At 53.1% G+C, this 19,587-nt stretch overlaps 1 protein-coding gene across 2 annotated transcripts in view; it reads right to left on the reverse strand.

Annotated features, from left to right (window-relative positions):
* Col4a1 (collagen type IV alpha 1 chain) overlaps window positions 1-19,587 on the reverse strand; it is a 135,301-nt gene that overhangs the window by 1,842 nt on the left and 113,872 nt on the right. For both annotated transcript variants that reach the window (XM_076872640.2, XM_076872641.2), the window contains 17 exons: window positions 19,466-19,564; window positions 19,268-19,357; window positions 18,261-18,400; window positions 17,776-17,902; window positions 17,606-17,686; window positions 17,051-17,149; window positions 16,078-16,128; window positions 14,289-14,474; window positions 13,606-13,739; window positions 11,981-12,053; window positions 11,022-11,093; window positions 9,915-10,043; window positions 8,884-8,982; window positions 7,740-7,952; window positions 6,709-6,886; window positions 2,551-2,665; window positions 854-1,026 (listed from right to left, as the gene is read on the reverse strand). In XM_076872640.2, coding sequence (XP_076728755.2) covers window positions 854-1,026; window positions 2,551-2,665; window positions 6,709-6,886; window positions 7,740-7,952; window positions 8,884-8,982; window positions 9,915-10,043; window positions 11,022-11,093; window positions 11,981-12,053; window positions 13,606-13,739; window positions 14,289-14,474; window positions 16,078-16,128; window positions 17,051-17,149; window positions 17,606-17,686; window positions 17,776-17,902; window positions 18,261-18,400; window positions 19,268-19,357; window positions 19,466-19,564 — 2,059 coding nt within the window. The remainder of the gene's footprint in view (window positions 1-853; window positions 1,027-2,550; window positions 2,666-6,708; window positions 6,887-7,739; window positions 7,953-8,883; window positions 8,983-9,914; window positions 10,044-11,021; window positions 11,094-11,980; window positions 12,054-13,605; window positions 13,740-14,288; window positions 14,475-16,077; window positions 16,129-17,050; window positions 17,150-17,605; window positions 17,687-17,775; window positions 17,903-18,260; window positions 18,401-19,267; window positions 19,358-19,465; window positions 19,565-19,587) is intronic.

Genomic DNA, 19,587 nt, shown 5'->3' on the forward strand with positions numbered 1-19,587 from the left:
TCGAGTTGACGCCAGGTGCCCAGGTGCCCAAAGGCCTCGCATCAGCTACTGTTAGGTGCGTGGTGCTGTTCTGGTGTTTAGAGAATAATGAGTATGTTCTGCCTTTTATGATCTAAGCTGGAAAAAAATCAGATCGTAGCAGAGTTCCACATAACTCTCTGTGAAGGTGAAGACAGGCCGTCTCCAGGGGCGAGAAGCAGCATCAGAAGGGGCTCCAGCTGGTGCTCAGTAATGGACAGCGGATTCCCACGTGCCCCTGCCCTATAGGATGGGGACGGCCTCCAAGTTCCCTCCAATAGGTCAGCAGCCACCGGAGACGGTTGCTTTAAGGTGAGGTCTTGGTGCCAGATTTACTTATCAATGTTGGGCTGCATTTGAGTTGGGTGATTTTTATTTGCAGAGGTCTAAGACCTCTGCGCTCTAAATTCTCTCTGCACTCCCCTAATGTGGGCTGTGCTCAGCACTGCAAATACCATGAGGACAAACACCAGGGCCTCGCATCCATGGCCATGCAGGTGGCATTTTAAACATGCTCCGAGTGAAGACGCAGGTGCTTCAGTCACATCTGAGAGCATTTACCTACAGAGGTGGCAAAGGACCTCTCCCCTTCACAGCTCCTCAGTGAGTGGGAGACTTAAACTGTCACCTAAGGTTTGCTTTTGACAATCACCTAGGTCACCTGCCCAGGTAGAACAGAACCCAGTATTCAGCACCGCACAGGAAGAGGCGCTCCCCCTGACCGTTCCACAGCTACCTGTGAGCCTTGGCCCTGGAAGGTGTCACGGGTCATGGTGACTGAACAGGAAAGCCAGAGGGGGCCAGAGCCCAACAGAAGAGAGGCATTCCAACTCACTTGAACATCTCGCTTCTCTCTATGGTGGCGAGCCAAAAGCTGTAAGCGTTTGCATAGTAATTACAAGTCCCACGGCCGTGGCACTCGATGAATGGTGCGCTTCTGAACTCTTCCAGACAGGAGCCGGGAGACGCCAGGGCTTGGCCAGAACCTTCAGCACCAGCACTGGTGTGCTGCGGAACAAAGGGAGCGTGTCAGAGGGTTCCCAAGAGACTCACCATCCCAGGAAGGAGCCAGGGTGCTCCTGCTGCACAGCCACGTGCGCCTGCCTCGTGTGCTCCCCACGACACTGTGCACCCAAACACCACCACCACCCGGCAGTGCCAGAAATCAGCCAGTGGCTCCCACCAAAGTAGGAGAGGCCCAACCCAGCTTTATCAGGATTCAAACACATGCGGTCCTCACGGTGCAGCATTCCTGACACAATAGCACCTATTCCAACTAGGGACATTAAATGGGAAAAATGTGTAAATAATGCTGGACCACCTGGTGTGCTCTCAGACTGTATGAACCAAGTCCTGACTTGCCCTGTGAGATGCTCCCCGTCTTATTACACAGTAAAGATTCATCATCCATACGTTCTCTTTAAAAGAAAGAAAACTTAAAACAAGAAAAAGAGGAAAAAATAACTCCAATTATAACAGTTATTAGACTGTGTTTGGGCTTCTGCCTTCCAGGGGCACCTGCCTACACCGAGAAGCATTGTTCGGCTGCGTTCAGAATGACCGAAACAGCCTGCTAATCTGTGTTGTTTGGCAAATTCTCTGGACGCATAAAAGTGCATGCAGTAAATCAACCCTGTAAATCATGATCAAATTTGAAGACACACACACACAGGAACTTTAAAAATGACCTTCTGGGCGGCTTCTCGCACACTGGGAATGATTTACAGCAGAAGATAATCGTTACCAAGCCCCTCTCAGTCAATCAGAAACAAGGACAATGTTCATCTGCAGGACAAAGATAGAACCCGGCCCTTCCTGAGGCACAAGGGTGGAACCCAGCCTTACCCTTACGAGGGCAATGAGGGATTCCTTGCCAGGAGCTGCCAAGTCCCGGATAACTCCAATCTTACAGGTCTGGGACCCGTACCTTGAATCAGTGCTTCCCAGAGGAATAGAGTAAGCTACAGTGAGCACCTCAAGCAGCGCTGAGTGTCCTGTTTCGGTTGGCCTTTCAGGGGAAATGGACCCTGGGGGCACCTAACATCCAGGGCAGCTGTGTGACAGGAGAGGGGTCTTCACTGCTGGACAGGCCCTACACACCCACCTAGGGCGGCTGCCACACCTGGAACAGGCACGGGCTGCCAGCCAGGGCGCCCGTGTTCCCTCCCATCCCCACCTTTCTGATGTCAAGCTGTCTATATTAGTAAAACACGTGTCCCCAGGAGCTGGCTTCCCCTGTCCCTGGACGGGGCTTTGCCTCTGGAGGAGCAGCTCCTGGTGTCTGGGCGCTGAGCTGCAGAGCTCCTGTGCTGCAGGAAGAGGCTCATCCCAGATCCCTCCTCAGAGCAGCGGCTCCTCCAGCAAGGAGGGCCTGACTGGGCTGTCCCATGCCCTGCAGGCCAGGCTCCAGGGCACACTCTGGATGGGGACGGTCCATGTGGGGGGGACATGTCTGAGAGGCATTGTCCAGAGAACTTTGAGGCATAGAAGAGAGGATGCTTCCCTGGAAATGCAGCTTCCCCAAACACTCACCATCACGAAGGAATAGCCAATCCACAGCGACGACCACCCATTGGGGCACTGTGGGATCTGAATGGTCTGACTATGCACGGCCATCACCATGGCTGGCGCCTCGCATACGGCACACCTGCAAGGAAGGGAGCGAGCTCTTAGCAGGTTGCAAGTTCAGATGCATCTCTGGCCGTCCACTCCTCCACCCAGGGTCTGCCCGCAGGCTCCTCCCCCACCTTCTCACTCACAGGCTGACTCCATGGTGGCCTTGAGCCCACTACCCCGAGGCTCAGAGCCTTCCTGGCTGTATACACCTAGCATTAGCACTAACACATTCAGTTCAAATCCAGAAGTGATTTAACTCCTTGTGCTAGGAGGGGAAAGGCGAAGGCCAAGTCCTAACAGCAGCTGTCCTGGGGGCTGGGGCTGCAGGCCTCCCATGTCTCCGTTGTGCAGCTCGGTGCTCCCGAGCTTCTCTGCAGTGGGTGCTAGATCAGGAAACAGAACTAATGCTTGGAGAAAAGGGGAGCCCCAGTTCTGGGACACAAGAGCTAACGCTCTGAAGAACCTCTCATGCAAGAAGCACACTTGGTGAACAGGGCGAGGAAGATACCGTGTGCGCTCCAGCACTTGTGGCCGGATGCCACGTGGGCCTCCTCCAGGGACCTGGCCAGACTGAGGCCAGCAGCAGAGCTGTTCTGCTCTTGGCTCTTCAGGGTCCAAGGCTGTCAGCGTCCACTGAAGCTGAGCTGACTTCTCCCCAGGACAGGACCCGGCCGTGGCTGGCTCAAGTTCAGTGGCTAGACTGTACCCCAGACTAAATTCACCCCACAGTGTTCTGACCAGGACCCACCAAGGAAGGGCCCTGATGGTGGGGGAGGCTATCTTAACCCAACGCACACCAGCAGCAAACTGCCTGTCAAGCCCCCCTGCGTGCTGAGCACCCGCCCTCTGGCAAGGAGTGCGAATGGTGAGGATCAGAACGAGTTCTGCTGGGACACTGTCATGAGAACGGATGTGACCTGGTGTCCCCAGATTATCAGCTCCATCTTATCAACACTTGAGTGACTTTCTACTTTATTCACCCAAATGCAGATGAATTAAAAGCTTCAGTCAAACACGTCCCTGAATGAGTCTGTCCACCTGCTGCCACCTGCCTCCTACACACAGGAAGCAGCAGGGTCTGAGGACAGGGTTGTCATTCCAGCAGCCTGGGTGCTGGGGGCTGCAGGTGCCACAGAGAGGGTGGTCCTGCCATTGGAAGGGTGGCCAGGGAACACAGGCACAGGTTCAAAGAGCTGTCAGTCCCTTAGAATTTGAGCTGTCCCAATGCCCCATGTTACTCTTGGAGAAACTAAGGCCACAGTTAGCATCAAAACCGGGGCCCGACCTCAGCTCTCCTAGCTCTGAAACCCTGGGTCCTTCGACTTGAGTGACTGAACAATCATGGATTTATGAAGATTCTTGTCTGCAGAAAGCCAGAGAAAGGGCTGCGAAAAGGTAGCAGTCCTCAGGATTAGAGTGTCCGCGGCGTCTCTGCTGCTCAGCTGAAGGATTCCCCCTGAGTAAGAGTTTCCAAAACAGACCTTCAGACCTTCCCCACAGGGAGACTCCAGAAGAACCTGTAGGTCCTGAGACGTTGTGGAAACTCCCAAGTTAAGGTAACCAAGGAAACCTGCAGCTCAGCGATGGGGAGAGGGGGGCCGCATCCCTGCAGGAGGGTGTGGCTGGAGGCCTGATTAGGAAGCCCCTTTGGGCTGCATTTCTGTGGTAACAGGGATGCCTAAAGCCCTGAAGTGTAGACTTGAGACACTGAGGCAGCCTTGAACCTTGCTTGTGCTCACAGAACCAGGGCCCTTGCTGGAAGTGCTGTGTCCACAGAGAAAACGTGCCAAGACACACTTCTCGACCCGCTTTTGGAATTTTGTCAGTGCATGCCAAGGACCATGTCTTCAACCAAATGTCAGCATTACCAAGTAAACAGGAAACGTAAATGAATAACTGTTTTCTACCTGTTGTCCAAGGAAAGCTAAAAAAGAAACCCATGAGAGCAGTTAGTTTTCCTTCCAGTGCAACCGGCATGGTTCTGGGCAAGACAGGTGTGGGGACAGGACCGCCGAGGGGCACTGGTGCCCACATGGGAAGCACTGTGTGTACCCCTGAAGCGCCATGTGGGAAGTAGATGCCAATATTCAGCTTAAGTCCCATAAAATAAGTTTTCTGATAGTTAGAAAATCAAAGCATGCCCTCAGGAGGTGTGCAGTGCCAGGCGACACAGCGCTGTGACCTCCTACAGCCTTTTGGCTCCAGGTCCCTTGCGGCGCAGCCCTCCTGGTGTAATCCATCTTCCAGGGCTGCCTGCCTCCAAGCTCTCTTCCCGCACACGGGAGGTGCTCGTCAAGTGCCGGGAGGGGAGCCGGCGGCCAGCACCGCGCCTCTGGTCAGCTGCTCCCAGAGTGGTCACGCTGCTCCTTGGCCCTTCCCGTTGACCGTGGGGCATTTGAGGGCTCCCGGCTCTCCTCATAGCAAGGAGCGCTTTACTCTATCTCCTGCTCACGTTCCCAAGAGAATCTCCCTGACTCACTCTCCCTGGCCCCTACCACTGTATGTGTAAAGGTACAATATGGAACTCCTTCTTAGTCAAACGGATTTCCTCATTTGCCACTTTTCTGTTACAGCTGAGTACAGCGAAGCAATCAACTCTCAATTAGATGGAAAGAGCCAAAGACAGGACCATCATGAACTTTCAGTCCTGACCATTTCAATTTCCTGTCTTCCTGCTGGGCTGGCTGCTGGGGACCTGGAGCCTGGTCTAGACATTAGTGTGGTGGGTACTTAATTGGGAAGTCACTCGGTCAAACACACTCCCTCTCCATGGCTACAATGTCACCCCAAAGAAGCAAGACTTGGTGGGATTAAGAGGACCATGAAAAAAAGATCTCGCTCTTGTATACATTTTTATGTACAGAATAAATCTGTGCAGTGATTATGTGCAAAGCACAGCTACACACAAAACCTGTGAGCAGATAGATAAACACCACGCCTGTGGCATCCCGGTTTCCTGGAACCTCCTCACACCCACTGGGACACCCACTGGGACACCCACCGGGACAGCTGCTATTGGAGGGGCAGGCCGGGGTGTGCAGGAGCCAGAGCCCCCGAGCACGGTGGATGGGAACGTGAAGGGTGCAGCCACCGAGGAAGCTGATAGGTTTCTCAAGACATTTAAAATGGAACCACCACATGATTCCACAGTCGTCCTTCTGTATGTGTGTTCTCAGACCTGCATGCCCACGTTCAGAGCACTCAGTCATGACAGTCATGGTGCAGAAACAACCTGGACGTCCCCTGGCCGGTGGGTGGATAAACGAAGGGCAAGCACACACAGTGGAATAGTACTTGGCCTTTAAAAAAGGGAGGGATTCTGATGCCAACTACTACATGAATGAGCCCTAGAGCACTGTGCTGAGGGAAAAGCCAGTCACAGAAGGACAAGCCTGGTGCCATCCCACTCACATAAGGCACCTCGCACAGCCAGTCATACAGAGGGAAAGACGGTGAGGGCTGTGGCTGGGAGGGGCAGGGCCAGTGTCTGAGGGCAAGAGCCGCAGGCTGGCAAGCCAAAGGACTGTGAGGATGGACATCGTCAGGGGCGTGTGACAATGTGCCTGTGCTGGACCCGCTGGACTGCCACTCAAATGTGGCTGAGATGGTCGCAATCAAAAATGACTGATTTTTAAAAAACTTTATAGAAGCAAAAGTGATTCTCTAAATAAGATGTCTTCAAAGGCTTTTAGGGAGGTTATAATTAAAAAAAAAAAAAAAGAAAGGAAGAAAGAAAAGAGATTGAAAGTCACCATCCCAAGACTTGCAGAAGCACTCAGCCAGGTCCCCACACTCCAGGAGGGACAGCCACCACCACAGAGGTAGGGTCTTAAAATGCTGTCTTAAAACTCACCCTGCCTGCCCATAACCTTTAAAGAGAGCAACTGCTTCTGTATTAAACATTTTGGGGCTGATTTCCATTATGAAACTCAGAAATCACCACTGTAAACCGACTCACAATGAACTGACTTATCAGCTACGTTTGGGAGAAAATGAAAAGACAAAAATAAAGTCCAGACTCCTAGAGGTTTTCTTCCTCAATTACACATCTGCTCCCATGCGTGGTGGACTCACCTGCTGATAAATGGCCGGATGTTGTCCCCAGTGATGGGTGCCATGGACATGGGCATGGGCTCCGGCGTGGACAGCCAGTAGGAGTAGTCATTGCGGGAGGCGAAGTTGCACACATTGTTGATGTTGCAGAACAGGAAGGGCATCGTGCTGAACTTGCGCAGGCAGCTGCCGGCCGTGCCTGGACAGGAGAGAGCCGTCTCTCACATCCTTGTCTACCTCTAGTCATCAAAGTCCCGCTCAAATGGAAACAGTTATCAGAAAGCAGGGAGTAGAGATGCTAAGAGCCCAGTATTACTACCAACGAGCATTAAATCAAGTTTAAAGTTATCAGGCAAAAGGGAACCGGTGAAGAATCAGGCAGGGCATTTTTTTATAAGAGAAACAAACCCAGTTTCCAGGGGAGAGAAGCCTTTCCCTAGAGCTGGATTCCAGAAGGAACTGAACACGGGGATCCTGACAACAGACCGTCACGTAGTGGACGGGGCTGCAGACCAGGCATCGAGGCCCTTGCAGTGCTGCTTCTAGATTCTATCCCCAACCGACTGCCAATCAAAGTGCTCGACATCAAGATGTGATGGGTGGAGGGTGTTGGCAGCAGACAGGACAAGGACAGATGCGTAGCTTTCTGCTGACCTACACTAACAGAGTGACCAGGCAGAGAAGATGTGGAGCATGTCGGCCAGGACAACAGGGACGTGTTTTAGACACGCAGCAGCTACGGGCCGTGTTGTCAGAACACGGTGCAGGCTGTTGGGTGCGCGCCGGGGGACCTCCACCTTTCTTGGGGCTGGAAGATGAGATCTAAAGCTGTGTAAAGCATCAGCCCTCATAGTCCTCGCTTCCTGTCAGTAGTTCAGGGCTGCTGAACTGAAGGTTCACTTATAGAGATGGAGGGAGACGGGTGGAGCCCTCCTGAGGAACCTGTGCCCTCAGCGGACTCCTCACCAGGGCAGCAGGGTGGGGAATATTGAGTATCCCGTCTGGCAGCTGCCACATTGCACTGAAGGGAACGCAGACCCACGGTGGCTTACCCAGATCCTGGCCATGGGCTCGCTCATTCCCCTGCACGTAGAGAAGGGAGTACCCGTGGTAAAGGATTTTGGTCCCAGGAGGACACGATGGGTCATCTGTTGTCTGACTGTGCCTGGTCACAAGGAAGCCGTGGTCGACGGATGGGGTGCCCGGGGGCCCCATGGATCCTGGCAATCCATCAGGGCCGGGTGGGCCAGGAAACCCTCTTGGACCTATAATACAGAGACAAAGGATTTCCTCTAGTTACAATTAGGTTCCCCAGAAAACTCTCAAAACCATCATCTCAAACATGCTATTAATATTTTTTTATTTCCACTGAGTGACTTACCTTTTCACATTACAAAAAAAGTACCCAGAAAAGTACTCAGGGTACTGAGTACAAGCACCTATCTCCTCCAGGTGGTCTCCCTCCCTTCCTGCATACCCCCTGGTGACAGCTTAAGGAGCCCTGCCATGTGCTGGACCCAGAGCACATGCTCAGAACACCGAGTTCAAGCAATAGGGAACACACGGAGGCGGATGGGGGTAGACAACCTAAATGGCTGGACTCGTGCACACCATTCCTAGAGAGAGCTGGGCTTCCCACGGCCAGACCGAGGTCACACAGGACTAACCAAGGAACCTCACGGGGCGAGCAGCACAGAGCAGTAAGACCTGCGGACACGGGTCCTTCCGTCCCCTGGGGTGGCTTTGCCAGAGGCAGGACTGTCACCGCTCTGCTGGTGAGCTCCTTGTTCAGTTAGCCTCAGCCTGGGCCCACTGTCATCGTTGGTGGCCACCTGAGTTCCCGCTTCCCAAGGAAAGGGGTCGCCATAGCGGCCTTTGGGTCAACGCTGGCGTCATTATCTTTCACTCTCCTTTCCCTCGTCCCCACTTCTCTCTTAGGACCCCACGTGGGGCCACCACCGTTGGCCACCTTTCAACAACATCTGGAAAACGCACGCCTGATCCTATCTGCCTCAGCACAGAAAGGAACCACAGCTCAGCTCCTCCGTGAGCCTATTTCTAAGACACACGCTTCCTCAGACACCTTTCAAGGAATCCTCTTGGTTCATTTTCAGGTTTCCGCACGCCTGGGCCTACTGTTTCTAACCAAAAGATACAGGTCGCAGGTGAGGAGGTTGGGAGGGTACAGCAACCTACCAGGAGGCCCGAAAGGTCCCGTCTCTCCTTTCTGGCCAGGGGCACCGTCAAAGCCAGGGGCACCTGGGGGTCCAGGCAAGCCCACCGAGCCGGCCACACCTGCAGCAAGAGAGAGGAATTTGTGATGTGGTCCTCAGTGGCGGCAAGCTGGGTCCACCCTTTTTATTAGAGCTCTCCAGTCATACACAGTCGCTGGGTTCATCCTGACAAGCTCAGACATGCATGGGAATGGATTTCAGTTTGTGATCACTCTTCCCATCTTAAATGTCTTTTTCAGCCTCTACAGACGAAGAGGGGCAGCCTGGTCAGCCCCCAGCTGTGTGCTGCAGAGCCTAGCACAGGCTGTGAGAGCCATGCAGTGGGCGTGCTCCATCGGCCCCTGGGTTCTCCTGGTTCTGGCTGTTACTATGACAGATGGTGGGAAAGGCGGTGTGGGGAGATGGGGAGACTCCACAAGCCTCAGTGTCACGGCATCGGATGTCCCGACCTGGACAGCTTGCTGTTTTTGTGGGCAGCTCATTCGCAGGTAGCTTGACCCTTGGCTTCATGGATGCTGCCTCCAGCTCCTCCACTCTCCACCCGCCCCTACCAGCTGCTTCCTGGTAGGGTTAGCTCAATACCTGGCCAGACCCCAGGTGAGGGTTTCCCAGAGCAGCGGGGCACAGAAGCACCCCTGCCAGCTGGGCAGAGATCCTGAGCTGCCTGGACAGCCGAACCCCTACACTCCAGGGGCTGCCAGCCGCCCCGCCTTCTCCCGAGAGGCTGATGTGCTAGTGCGCCTGGCCGGGCTTCTCACTGAACCTGGACTCATTGGCCGTGTGGCCCTGTGGCTTTCCTGTGTTCTATTCTGGCTTTTTTAGGTCCCCGCAGAAGCTTCCCTTGGTTCTGACAGACGCGGAGGGAAGTAAGTCGTATTCAAATGTGTTTGCCTGATGCTCACCTGAGGCTCTGACCCGAGGCACCTGAGTAAAGGGGGCGCCCTGCCCGCCTCCCCAGCTCCCGCACCCTGCTGCACCACCCAGGAGCCTCACCTTGCTGCCCTTTGGGGCCCGGAGGGCCCTGGAGCCCTTTCAGACCTGGAGGACCCTCAGGACCAGGGAGTCCTGGCTCCCCCTTGATGATATCGTAAGGACCTGGAGGGCCAGGGGGGCCTGGGAGACCTGTGGGAATCAGACACAATCCATCAATTGCACATTAAGACTGGGCCAGGGACAGGCCCTGGAGGAGAGTCCAATTCAGATGACCACGTTTCTCCAAAGTAAAGTCTTACCAAAGACATAAGGCATCAGAGCTCACAACACGTATTCAGTCTGCACATGCTATTCACCCTAAAACCCCAGCCTCTTGGGACTGGAAAAGACACTGGGGTCACCCATGGAAACTCTCCACTCCATTCTGGGATGCCCACAGCAACCACCTAGAGCTGGCCTGCACGTCCAGGCACAGCGTCCTCCCCAGAACCTCAGCCTCGGCTGCTGTTAGGACGTTTTCCCGCCGTCCTCGCAATCTGCCTCACTGGGCACGTCACCACTGCCCCGATTCTCAATGGCTGTGCACTGCAGGTCTGGGAGTGTGGAAGCTACAGGACAGAAGGTGAGGTCCGTCTCTGCCTCCTCTTCCTCAGCCAGACCCTGGTTCTCTCACTCCACCTTCTCCCCCTGCTCTTCCTTCCTCCCTTCACTCCTCATTCTCCTCCCTTGAATGTGGTTTTGAAAATTCAGCAGAGCCCAGGAAATACGGCTGCCCAGCAGAGTGCCTCTGGGAGCTGCTTCTCCCCGGCCCCCGAGGGGAAGGGCAGCTGAGGCCCTTTCCCAGGCAGGGTCCTTCCCCCAGCCAGGACATGAGCACTCTGCATGTGCCCAGAGGAATGCTCGCAGGACTTCGGAGCCTGGGACGCGTTCAGCTGGAGCCTGTTCTAGTCTTAACCGTCCCTCCTCCCTCCTCTGGACTCCCCACCAGGCGGAAGGGTATGACTTTCCAGACAAGTTGCTCCTGAAAAGAGTGTCATCCAGGGACGCTGATACGCTACAAAGAGCTTCCGTCACCATTTCACATGTGCAAGACCAACCCCCTCATTGGGGGGCTTTTGTATCTCCCAGATCATCAGTAAGGTCCCATGAGTGAACACGCCTGCCTACCTTTAGGGCCGGGGACGCCTTGGTCTCCCTGATCTCCCTTCAGCCCCTGGAGGCCAGGAAGACCCTTTTGACCTAGACAGAAGGAGGACAGCGTCTTTACACAGGGCTCGCAATGACACACAGACGTGTTCACATGCACACATGCACTCCCCAAACACACACGCGTGTGTATGTGTGCACACATGTGTGCGTGCTGTGTGTATGTGCACACATGCACACTTACACCACATACACAGACACATATTCATGAAAACATAGACGTACACACCACAAGCACATTTCCAAACAGGTCCTCAAAGAAGAAAAGGGCATTATTCCTGTTGGCTAAAGCATTCGGTGGAACTTGTCCCTCTAAAACCAGAGACTTTTCCAAGCAGGAAACAAACTAACATGGTCACAACCAGAAGGGACATGTGACACTGCTCAGGGTTATAATCTGATTCACACATGGCCCCAAGTAGACCACAGGACACCTGCTGGCTGACAGCTTGTTTTCAACTTTTATATTTATCGTTCAGCAGTAAAAATGGCAGAGCCTGGAATCCAGGAGCCACCCAATGAATGCTTGCTGTTGAATACCTTAATAAACAAATGGGTGGCCCCAATTCGTGATTTCTTATTGAGATACAAATAGTAGAGGTGAACATGAGCCTTTTTTTTTTTTTTTTGGTGGTGGTGCTAGGGATTGAACCCAGGGCCTTGTGCATGCCAGGCAAGCACTCTACCAACTGAGCTATATTCCCGACCTGAGCCACTTATTCTTAATGAGAAAACCAGACTGTGTATACAGCCATTGCAGGATTATACAAACTGGGCATGGAAAGGCCACTCCTGATTTGAAGAGAACCAGAGATCCTGCTGCCTGTTACGCAGCATCTCAACACCGAGGGCCTGTGGTTAGGGGCCTCCGAACAGCATCTGTTCAACAGTAAGGACATGTGCAGTCTGTCCTGTCGTACCTTGAAATCCCGGGACTCCCGGAGGCCCCATGTCACCCTTGGAACCTGTGATCCCAGGAGAACCGCCAATACCCTAGACACAGAAAGAAAACGTCAGCGGGGGCTGCTCACACACGTGCACGTCGCTCCAGTGACCTGGCAGTCAGAGAGCCGACACCGAGGACTGGAGAAGCCATGCAGCCCATGTTTTCTTAAATGATCCAAAAGAATGATGGAAACTCTCCGCGTGCCCACGAAGGGCAGTGGAGACTGATGATCTGCCCCGTCCTGGCCTGGCTTCTCTTGTCCATCCACATGGCAGGTTCCTCAGGAGCAGGGAAAGTCTTACCCTGCAGCCCACCCCAGCACAATGCCAAGAACAGAGTCGGAACTCCACAGACTCCTGTCAGGGAAACGCACCCTTCCCCAACACTAGACCACCCTCAAAGGAAAATTCCCTAAACACCCAAATGCCATGACTTCTCCAGAATTAGCTCCACGTCATACCTGAAATCTGATTCTAATTAGGTAAAAAATTTTAAAACACTAGAGAAGGATTACTTTCCTTTACAATATAGTGATATTGATATATTTAGTATCATTAGATGATTTTCTTATTATTTCAATATAGTTATTCCATTCTGTAGGCATGAATACAACATTACAAAAAGCCCTATTATCTCTTACATTGATTTACTTTTCTACTTTATTTTAAAAAGTATAGTAATAATAGACCGTGCATAAATATATTTATATAAATACACACACAAATTTATACATACATGTGTATACCGAGAGCAGACACTGATTGGCGCTAGGACTAGGGAATATATTTCTATGTTACCAAGGAATAAAAGCAGGAATATCTGAACACTTGACAAATTATACTGTGTCACTAGAAAAATAATACAGCAATAAAGAACCTCAAGCATATTCCTGCTCACATGCGGTGTGTGGTGGGTGTGAGCACAGCAGGTGACAGTGATCCTGCGGCTCCACGCACCTGCTCTGCACCAACAGCACTTCTCGACTCACTGACTGCACAGTCACATGGCACCCCTTTCCCCTGAGGAAGTGCCTTGTCTCCCACATGGCCCTCCACTGAGGAGCCACAGGGAGAACCCTGCCAGCTCCACAGACCTCCCCCCATCTCCCTGGACTCCCTCTCCCCAAGCGCACAGAGAAGCGGAGACAGAGGAGAGAAGAGACAGAGCAGGGGTCCATGCCAAGCCTTCCCTGGGACCCCAGCCGAGCGTGTGCCTTGTCCCTGATGACAGTGCTTTACTTGGAGTGGGAGGGACTGGTGTCCAGGCACCACAGGAGACCCAAGTTAAACAACAATGACTCCCAGAACAACACTGGCTGGCTGTTTGCATGAAGTGTGTAAATAGATTGTGATTTGAGTTCTAAACTACAATTTGAAAAATACAATGGATCTTACAAATAGATTGTAAAAAATGTGATGCTGGTTTCCTGTTCTGGTGCCAATAAAGAAGGAACTGACTTAGGGGCTAGGGAGTGCTACTCGTTTGTATATACATACACACAACAGCACACACAAGGACATATGGGTTTCTGTGAGCAGAACAGGCTCTTTCTCAAAGACAAACAAAACAAGGACGACAGACGACAAGCCCGTCACTCACCGGCATGCCCTGGAACCCTGGATCTCCCTTGGGCCCCGGAATGCCGGGTGCTCCTGGCCATCCTGGATTTCCCTTGTCACCCTTCAGCCCATCAAGCCCAGGAAGCCCTGGAGGCCCCATGGGTCCCGGAAGCCCTAATAGGAGAGGAAAGGTGCATGGTTGAGGTGGGAAGGTGCATTCCATGTACCTGTCCCCGGGCTGTGATGCCCTTCACTGACATCCAGCTGTCCCTCATCATGACCCCACCAGATGAACAACATAAGCCCTTAGGAAATAAAGGTCAGGCCCAGAAGGAAAGAGGGATGCATATGAATGCCAAGACCTCCTGACAAGGCACCCTGGGATCCAGGTGCCCTGGGCACCTCCGGTACCACCACCGACCGACGCTGGTGTCAGGTGGAGGGTGCTAGAGCTTCCTGCTGGTCTAAACCAAGTTCCGGGGGCATCTGTGCCAAGTCCGCTCCAGCAATTTCCTCTCTTGCATCTCCCTAATTTCTTAAGTTTCTTGACAGGATAGCAGAAAAACTTTCACCTAATAGGCCAAAAATACAGCTTCCAGTTCTAGGGACGATTGTAAATGTCTAGAAACCTCGATTGAGAACATAATTGTTTCTTTCACACTAATTTCCTTGTGTGGATTCCGTCCCAGCCCCCAGCTTTGACACCTGGTGAAACACCCTTACCTGGCAGGCCAGGTTGTCCCTGAGGTCCTCGGTCCCCTTTGGGTCCCTCCACGGGGCGGCCGGGAGTGCCCGGTAAGCCTGGCTGTCCTTGGGGCCCCGGAGGACCCATGAATCCTTGCTCGCCTTTGGGTCCAGGAATTCCGGGACTCCCAGCTAATCCAGGGAAACCCACTTCTCCCTTTGAACCTGGACAACAAAACAGTTTGAGATGGTGAAATAGAGCAGAAGAGACTCCAGGGCTCAGAGGGAGGGGTGGCAGGAAAACGCGTCCCATCCTCCAGGCACCCACAGTGGGGAGCTCCCCAAGGCCCTGGGAGGAAAACTAACAACCAGGCTGCTCCCCTGGCCTGGGAGGGAGAACTTGGCTACCTCCTCCACACATTCTAAAGGGAGCCTTCTGTGAAAGGCACCTGAACCCGTGAGCAACTGCCCTGCGGAAGTGAAGGCTGGGCTAGCCCAGGGCAGGGATGCTGTGGCTATTCTGGGTCTTTTATTCTTCCAAATGAATTTTAGAACTTTTTTTTCTAACTTCTATGAAGAATGACATTGGTATTTTAATGGAGATCGTATTGAATCAGTATACTGCTTGTAGTAATAGGACCATTTGACAATATTATTTCTGCCTAACCATGAACATGGGAGGTCTTTCTGTCTTCTCATGAAATAGCTACAAAACACTAAAGAAAGAAAAGGGGCTTCTTCAGCTGTTTGAGGTCTTTCTCCTGCTTGATTTGATTTATTCCTGGATATGTTTTCTAGGCTATTGTGAATGGGATTGTTTTCCTGATATCTTTCTTAGTAGATTCATTGTTGCTGTATAGGAAAACTATTAATTTTTGTACGTTGATTTTGTAATCTCCTACCTTGCTGAATTTGTTAGCTCTAGTAATCTTCAGGTGGACCATTTTGGATCTTCTAAGGATCATATCATCTGGATATGATAATTGGACTGCTTCCTTTCCTAGCTTTACCCCCTTTATTTCCTCCTCTGGCCTAACTGCTCTGGGTAGAATCTCTAGTACTACTATTGAATAGGAGAGGTCACAGTGACGTCCTTGTCTGATTTCAGATTTTAAAGGACATGCTTTCGGTTTCCCCCGTTCACCATGAGGTTGGCTTTGTCCCTGCCATATATTTAGCTTTCATTAGGCAAGTTCTTCTGTCCTTACTGTCTTCAGTTTGGGTTTTTTTCATGAATTGGTGCTGAATTTTGTCAAAGGCTTTCTCTGCATCTATTGAGATGACTACGTGATTTTTGATCCTATTTGTATGGTTAATTACATTTATTGATTTGCATATGTCAAATCATCCTTGCATCCCTGAGATAAATCCAACTTGATCATGATGTACAACCTTCTTACTATGTTGAATACTATTTGATAATATTTTTTTTAAGGATTTTTGCATCTAAATTTATCTTGGTCTGCAGTTTTCTTTCTTGGATGTGTCCTTATCTTGTTTTGGTAAGTGTGATACTGGCTTTGTAGAATGAATTTGGAAGTTTCCTACCTCTTTCCATTTCATGGAATAATCTGAGAAGTACTGGTGTTAGTTCTTTTATAAAGACTGGGCAGAATTCAACTGAGAATCTACCTGGATTCTGTGGCCTAAAATATGGTCTGTGATCTATTTTGGAAATTCCTGGGCTTTTCTTTGCGAGAAGGCTTTTTATTATCGCTTCTGGGTATTGTTCCTAGTTATTGGTCTGTTTAGGTCTTCTGTCTCCTCTTGGGGAGACAGAGAAGTGGCAGAGGTGGCTGACGGGAGGGGCATGCTGAGAAAATATCACCTTTGTCTCCTTTGCTCCCTGGAAACCCGGGGAACCCTCTTCCTGGTAGACCTGTGGGATAGGACAGAAGAGTCAGAACACAGGGGCAGCACAAGGAGGCCAGCTGTCCTGACGCGCGAGGCGTCCGTGGTGTGCGCGGACTATTCAGGGTAAGGTGGGAGCAGGAACACCCTCCTGTGACGGTCACAAGACGCCGTGAGTCATATTTGTGACTCAGTACCTTTTCCTAGGCACCTTTCAGCTCAGAGCCCTTGAGGCTTGGCAGAAATGATCTGTGAACAAGAGCATTCCTTCCTACTGCGGCTTGCCCGTGAACAAACTGGACTTCCCCAGGAGGTGGGACAGCCCAGAGGCACGGGGCAACAGGCATGGGGGAGGCAACAAGAGAGTGGGCTCCAGGGGAGACTTAAGTGGGGTGGGGAGAACTTAAGAAGAGGCCAACAGGGACAGCCCCAGTCCCCTCCATGTTCTTCCCCACGTCCCTTCAGTCCTGAGTTCGCCCCTGGCACAACACAGCATACGTGACTGCACTGTCACAGCTGGTGGTGGTTCTGGGTCCAAGTTGCAGCCCTCCCATCAATGACAGGAGCAGATTCAGGGGCCACAATCTCACGCACTGCTTCCCAGATGGACGAGAGGCTGGGCAGAGTGGACTCTTGCTTTTGTTCCCGTTCTGTTTTATCATGACAAATGCCAGGGAGACGGGGAAGCAGAGCGTCCCCCCTGAGCCCAGGCCTAAGCGCCTGCCTCCTGGCCTCCCCACCAAGCCCTGCTACTTCAGGCAGGTGCCACAGATTTGTGAACAAGGCCCCCTTCCTCATCTGATCCTGCCCGCATGTCCACATCAGGGCTTCAGCAGGCACAGGGACACCAGCAGAGGCACCGCCCGTGACCTGTTCCTTCCACTCTATGTGGCACCAAGGTCTCCTTATGGGCAATGCACACTCCGGAGGGGAGTGGGGGTCGGAAATACCTGGTTCACCCTTCTCTCCTGCCGATCCTGGAATTCCGTCACTGCCTGGCTCCCCTTTCTGTCCGGCTGGGCCTGTGGGGCCAGGCTGTCCAGGAAGACCTAGAGAAATTCCACAGTCCCTCAGGGAAGCTCTCACAGCACCTGGTCTGCATGCAAACAGTCCTTCAAACATCCCCAGGACACTCCCTCCTGAGTCACTTGGAGTCCCTGAGGTCAGTTCTGATGACCTTCAGAGGGGACCCTCTGTGCTGCTAGCAAGATGTGACCTGACCCTCAGGCACAGGTGAGGAGGGGGAAGACGCCTACAGCACCAAGAAACTGCTTGGAGACTGGTCCTGGTGCCGTACAAGGGTAAGCCCCTGGAAAGACCCTGCAGGCCCCCAGACTTGATGCTCATCTGGAAAACGGAGGGTGGGACGGCCAGCCCCCGGCCCCACCGCAGCACCCAGGGCCCAGTCTCTCTAGAATGGGAGCTCCCTGCAGCTGCAGTTCCCAAGCTGCTGCTCTTCCCCACGATCCCCATCTATGTCCCGGGGGGTGGGGGGGGGTCTCTACCTGCTTCTCCTTTGACACCAGGGACACCGTCCAGTCCCGGAAGGCCTTTGTCACCCTTCTCCCCAGGCAAACCAGGGCTTCCTGAGGAAAACACAAAATTCCAGAATGGCCCATTAGCTTGAGTGCAGTGTCTGTGAACCACCCGCTAAGGAGGAGGCCCAGCCACCTACCTGGATAGCCAACGCTCCCCGGAGACCCCTTGGGGCCCGGAGACCCCGGCATTCCTGGAATCCCAATGCTGCCCTTCTCTCCCTTCTCTCCAGGGCTTCCTGGGAACCCTGCTGCTCCCTGGTCTCCCTACAGGGTGGAATGAGGCATGTTAACTTCCCGCCTGTCCCCGGCGCACGTCTGTAGGCACTCTCTGGACAAGAGTGCGCACTTGGGTCTTATCTCCAAAGAACCAAAGTCTGCTTCTGAAGAAAGGGAGAACTGATGGGCGAAAGAGCAAGTCCCCACCCGTCCCTCCCCTCTCTCCTGAGAACTGGCCACCCTCCCCTCTCAACAAGTTTCTAGATTCTTCCTCGGGGCCAGAAGCAGTGGGCGGGAGGAGTGGCAGCTTCCAGCTCCTTGGGAAGTGCCATGGGCTGCGATGCCCTGGCTGCGAGACTGTTGATGAAAACCCACCAACGCTCTGGGCAGACGCAGGGCCAGTTACCTTGTCGCCAGGCCGCCCAGGAATCCCAATGCCGGGCAGACCCGCCTGCCCCTTCTCTCCTTTGGCCCCTTTCTCTCCAGGCAAGCCGGGGACACCCTGTGGGCCAGGGATGCCAGGCACGCCCTTTTCCCCAGGTGTTCCTGTAACACACACAGTGGCAACGCGAATGAGAACTGCTGGTGCCCACCGCAGCCGCAGAGACAAAAACGTTAGCCAGATCATCAACCCGCCAGTGATCCAGCTCCCTGTGGCCCCAGAGTCATCGCAGAGCCAAACCAGGAAATGCCACTGCCACCTTCTAAGAAGGTCATTTGATGCAGAGAGCTAAGTGCTTAGAATACTAACCAACGGCACAAAAAACACGTTTATATGTTTTTTACACAATCAAGTCTCCTTAACCAGAAATCAGAGGGGTTGTGAGATGCCGTGGAGTATAAAGACAGGTGTGTTGGTACCAAGCTCACTTAGTCATAGGCAGAAGGAGGTGGCAGGAGCCCTGCAAAGAGGGGGAGATGGGTGCCCTCTCCCTGCCCATTCCAAGACACCCAGGTCCCTACTGGTCTCAGTGCTCTGCCTCCCCCTGTGTCCCTGCTCTTTCTGGTTCTCTCCCTAGAGCAGATGCCTATAGGAAGGCGTGAAGGCAGAGCAGCCAGAGGACCACTGGGGACTAACCCCAGGGACCTGGAGGCCGAGATACTAGTGCTGGTGGCCTGAGTGGGGAGCCAGTGTCTCCCAGGGAGCCGCAGCCCAGCAGACAGGTCACTTGCAAATGATGCATGGGAGAGCGTGGCAGGCTGGGCTTTGTTCTCTTACACTGAGAGGGTCTTTTGCAAGGGTCATGGTGTCAACCAAATGCCCCATCCCTAGTCAGGGGGCATTCAGAACTGAGGGTGTGAATCCACAGAAACACGTGGCTGCTGGGGTGACGCCCTGCTGGTGAAGCAGGGCTGCTCTGCAGACACGCCTGCTGCCCACCCACACGCCTGCAGAGTCTTGGCCCAGGTTACCTGGCAAGCCCATGCCACCAACCGCTCCTTTAGGTCCAGGGAGTCCTGGAGCCCCTGGTGTTCCACTGACGCCGGGGTCACCCTTAGGCCCTAGAATAATAAAGAGAAAAGTCAAACAGGTTAACCTCTATGGGAAGGGCAGGGTACCTCCTCAGCAGGACCCTGGCCACACTTTACCAGTCCTGAGCTCCCACCTACCTGGCTGTCCGGGGTGCCCAGCCTGCCCATCCTTCCCAGGCACTCCTGGCGTCCCAGGGTCTCCTCGGGATCCTTTATCACCAGTGGGTCCAATTTGTCCTACATGTCACAGAAAAAAAAAA

This window comes from Callospermophilus lateralis, chromosome 12 (assembly GCF_048772815.1).
Source record: "Callospermophilus lateralis isolate mCalLat2 chromosome 12, mCalLat2.hap1, whole genome shotgun sequence".
Classification (NCBI taxonomy): domain Eukaryota; kingdom Metazoa; phylum Chordata; class Mammalia; order Rodentia; family Sciuridae; genus Callospermophilus; species Callospermophilus lateralis.